This window comes from Eptatretus burgeri, chromosome 10 (assembly GCF_056783735.1).
Source record: "Eptatretus burgeri isolate ZD-2024b chromosome 10, Ebu_testis_v1, whole genome shotgun sequence".
Taxonomy (NCBI): Eukaryota; Metazoa; Chordata; class Myxini; order Myxiniformes; family Myxinidae; genus Eptatretus; species Eptatretus burgeri.
In genome coordinates this window covers 105,855,859-105,860,135 of record NC_140970.1, presented here as the reverse complement: position 1 = coordinate 105,860,135, position 4,277 = coordinate 105,855,859, and the positions used below count along the sequence as shown (strand labels likewise).

Genomic DNA, 4,277 nt, shown 5'->3' with positions numbered 1-4,277 from the left:
ACTGATCTTTCAGAATTTTCATCTATGACCTTCGTGAACGATGAAAATCATACCTGCTTGCTTGTACATACTGTTCTCATTACCTGGGGGAATTCCAAAGCTGGAAAACAGCAATTAAACATTTTCTACTTCATCAGAAAAGTCAAATTCAAGGATTAAAAAACACAACAATTTGTTGGTCAAATGATCATTCAAAAACATATACAAGACACACACACACACACAAACACACACACACACACACACACACACACACACACACACACACACACACACACACACCACTTCCAACTACAGAACTTACTTATCAAAGTACGTACAAAGAACGCACCTTACGATGAAGCCGAAAGTGCAAGTCACTGCACCCTTTTCATTGCCATTGAATAAGATGAACACAAACCACAGACCAGATTTTTGTGTACAACGGTCCTCACATCTCCTTTTGTTCACCCGTGAGCAAATGTTCCAGGAAAGTAAATGCTCTACTTTGCTTCCCCTTCTTAAGGTACATTTAAGTATGAAGATACAATTTTCAAGATTACATGGAAGGAAGCGCAAGGTATTATCAGTGGTGTTGTGAGAGCAACGACATCGTTGTTACGAATTTGCGAAACCTGCGATTCTATGCCTTGAATGGTTGTATACACACGGACTGATGAAACGGTATAAGAGCTGTTCCAAACGTCTTGATTTAAGATACAGTACTTCATTTTGAAGCCTGGTGTTGGCTCAGTGGTTAGGGTGGTGGCTTATAGGGTGGTGGCTTAGGATCCAAGCTTAGGATCCAAGAGTCCTGAGTTCAAATCTTGCTGAATTACTTCACCAGGGGGTTGACTCAGCCTGCCATCCTTCTAAGGTCAGCAAAATGAGTACTAGCTTGCTGGGAATGATCGAGCCATTCGAGTATTCTGCGTCGGAGTGGTGACCCGTGCAGGATTGTGCCCAATAGCCAAGGAAACTGCTTCAGCAGCACCGACGCTCTGTACAAAGTATGGTTCCGATGGATGGATGGACTTCATTTTGACAATTACTTCATTGAGGAAAAACGGAACAATTCCCATTCTCCTTAAAACAAAGATCACTTTTACTATTTATGACTTCATGGCAAAGTGCACCGCGTTGATTATCGGAGCCTAAACAAAAAAATATATATATATATTCATGGATTGCAAGTTCCACTTTACATTTGCTAATGCAATACTTGACGACATGACATGCATGTTTGTAAAAACAAAAATAACCCATACCTCTTTTAATAATGTTTTTGAAGCTTTGGTTTAGTTAAGCAAGCAAAGGCTACCAACCAGCTAATAACTAAACTTTTCTTAACTCTGCAACGCAACTTAAGCTGAGAAACCAAAATATTTTGGTTTAGTTTCGGAAAGTGAATACAACGGGCTGTGTTATCATCATAAGCCCGAGTCCTGCTTAGTCAAAGTTGAAATGCAACCTTCTTTGGTCTATCCTTGGTGGGCATCGCCCTGCTAACAAGTCCAGGAATATCGTAACATGGATCATTTCTGCATCCACACCAGCCTCCATGCGGGATGTGGTCCAGAACAGCAGAACCGTTTTGTTCAAATGTTCACATTTTGAATTTACTGGCATAGTTCGTCTTCCTCATGCTTCTTCCTTTCACATCACCATGGACAAGCTGTCCACGGAAAACCTAAAATAAAAAAACAAACAAAACACAGCATCATTAATGGTAAAAATCATCATCTGAGGGACCATTTCCATGCCTACAATTATTTTAAGTGGTGAGGATGCTTCAACATTTGACTATTTCCATCTGTCCGATCATCTGTCCATCTGTACGTCCGTCCATCTGTCAAAAATGAAGAAAGAACCTAACACAGTGTTTCTACGAAAAATGGACCCTTTTGGCCATTTAGTCTCCTGAGACCCCTTCGACCTTTGAAGACCCTTTGAGACCCCAAGACCCTTCAGACCCAAAATTCCCTTAAGACCCAGAGGACCGAAAAGACACAAAATAACCTGAGAACTCAAAACACCCAGAGTACCCAAAAGAACCAAAAGTTCCTGAGGACCCAAAATAATCAGAAGACCCAGAGGAGCTAGACAACCCAGAGGACTCAGACTACCCTGAGGACCCAAAAGAGTCCCCGAGGAGCCAGATGACCCAGTCGACCCCTAAGCTCAAATATGGATGGATGAGGTGTGTGTGTGTGTGTGTGTGTGTGTGTGTGTGTGTGTGTGTGTGTGTGTGTGCGCACGTGTGCGTGTGCGTGTGCGTGTGCGCGTGTGCGTGTGCGTGTGCGTGTGCGTGTGTGTGTGTGTGTGTGTGTGTGTGTGTGTGTGTGTGTGTGTGTGTGTGTGTGTGTGTGTGTGTGTGTGTGTGAGAGATATTTTTATGGAGTTCCACTGGAGTGTTCTGATGTGGATTGTGCTGCACCAAAATGATTGTCATGATCTCCTGAGTTGATTAGGGTAATTAACTACAAAGAACAGGTAAGAATTACCATGTTTTAAACGCACACCATGTTCAGGTGTATTTGGCAGCTTACAGGTCCTTCTGTGGCATGGCATTCTATTTACAAAAGAAATAACAAAAATAATTATAATATTGTAACAAACAATATATTAATACAAATAATATTAACAACAATAACAATAGTAGTATTGGTATCATTTGGCAAGAATATTAACGAACGTATAATCTCCGACCCTGGCCCAAGCACACAGCAGGCAAAGTATGCAACAAGGCCTTGAAGAAAAATGAAAATTTTGTCCAATGGACCAATGGGGCCACTAGTAATTCTAAAGGGTGATTCTCATGGGTTACAAATGGTAAATCCAAAGGGTAATTCGAGTGTTCCAAATGGTAATTTTTAAGGGTAATTCTAGAATGTTCTAAATGGTAATTCTGAAGGGTAATTTTAAAGGGTAATTCAAAAGGGTAATTCTAAATGGTAATTCTTGAGTGTTCTAAATGATTCTAAAGGATAATTCTAAAGGGTAATTATAGAATGTTCCAAATGGTAATTCTAAAGGGTAAATCTAGAATGTTCTAAATGGTAATTCTGAAGGGTAATTTTAAAGGGTCATTCAAAAGGGTAATTAATTATAAAGGGTAATTCTAAATGGTAATTCTTGAGTGTTCTAAATGATTCTAAAGGGTAATTCTAAAGGGTAATTCTAGAATGTTCTAAATGGTAATTCTGAACGGTAATTTTAAAGGATAATTCAAAAGGGTAATTCTAAAGGGTAATTCTAGAATGTTCTAAATGGTAATTCTGAAGGGTAATTCTAAAGGGTAATTCTAAATGGTAATTCTTGAATATTCTAAATGATTCTAAAGGGTAATTCTAAAGGGTAATTCTAGAATGTTCTAAAGGGTAATTCTAAAGGGTAATTCTAAAAGATAATTCTTGAATGTTCTAAAGGATAATTCTAAAGGGTAATTTTAAAGGGCAATTCAAAAGGGTATTTTAAATGGTAATTCTTGAGTGTTCTAAATTATTCTAAAGGGTAATTCTAAAGGATAATTCTAGAATGTTCCAAATGATCATTCCAAAGGGTAATTCTAGAATGTTCCAAATGGTAATTCTAAAGGGTAATTCTAGAATGTTCTGAATGGTAATTTTAAAGGGTAATTTTAAAGGGTAATTCTAAAGGACAATTCTAGAATGTTCTAAATGGTAATCCAAAATGGTAATTATAAAGGGTAATTTGAGAATGTTCTAAATGGTAATTCTGAAGGGTAATTTTAAAAGGTAATTCTAAAGGGTAATTCCAAAGGGTAATTCAATAATGTTCCAAATGGTAATCCAAAATGGTAATTCTAAAGGGTAAATCTAGAATGTTCTAAATGGTAATTCTAAAGGGTAATTTTAAAGGGTAATTCAAAAGGGTAATTCAAAAGGGTAATTCTAGAATGTTCCAAATGGTAATTCTAAAGGGTAATTTTTAAGGGTAATTCTAGGATATTCTAAATGGTAATTCTGAAGGGTAATTTTTAAGGGTAATTCAAAAGGGTAATTCTAGAATGTTCCAAATCGTAATTCAAAAGGGTAATTCAAAAGGGTAATTCTAGAATGTTCCAAATGGTAATTCTAAAGGGTAATTTTTAAGGGTAATTCTAGGATATTCTAAATGGTAATTCTGAAGGGTAATTTTTAAGGGTAATTCAAAAGGGTAATTCTAGAATGTTCCAAATCGTAATTCAAAATGGTAATTCTAAAGGGTAATTCAAAAGGGTAATTCTAGAATATTGTAAATGATAATTCTGAAGGGTAATTTTAAAGGGTAATTCA

The 4,277-nt window shown here is 37.1% G+C and overlaps 1 protein-coding gene across 3 annotated transcripts in view; it reads right to left on the bottom strand.

Moving 5' to 3' along the window:
- Positions 1–1,060: 1,060 nt before the first annotated feature.
- The window catches only part of LOC147019372 (uncharacterized), a 102,175-nt gene continuing 98,958 nt past the window's right edge, over positions 1,061–4,277 (bottom strand). For all 3 annotated transcript variants that reach the window (XM_085899835.1, XM_085899837.1, XM_085899838.1), the window contains one exon: positions 1,061–1,669. Coding sequence is in view for 1 of the 3 variants with exons in the window: in XM_085899837.1 (XP_085755963.1) it covers positions 1,641–1,669 (29 nt within the window). In the remaining 2 variants the exon portion in view is untranslated. The remainder of the gene's footprint in view (positions 1,670–4,277) is intronic.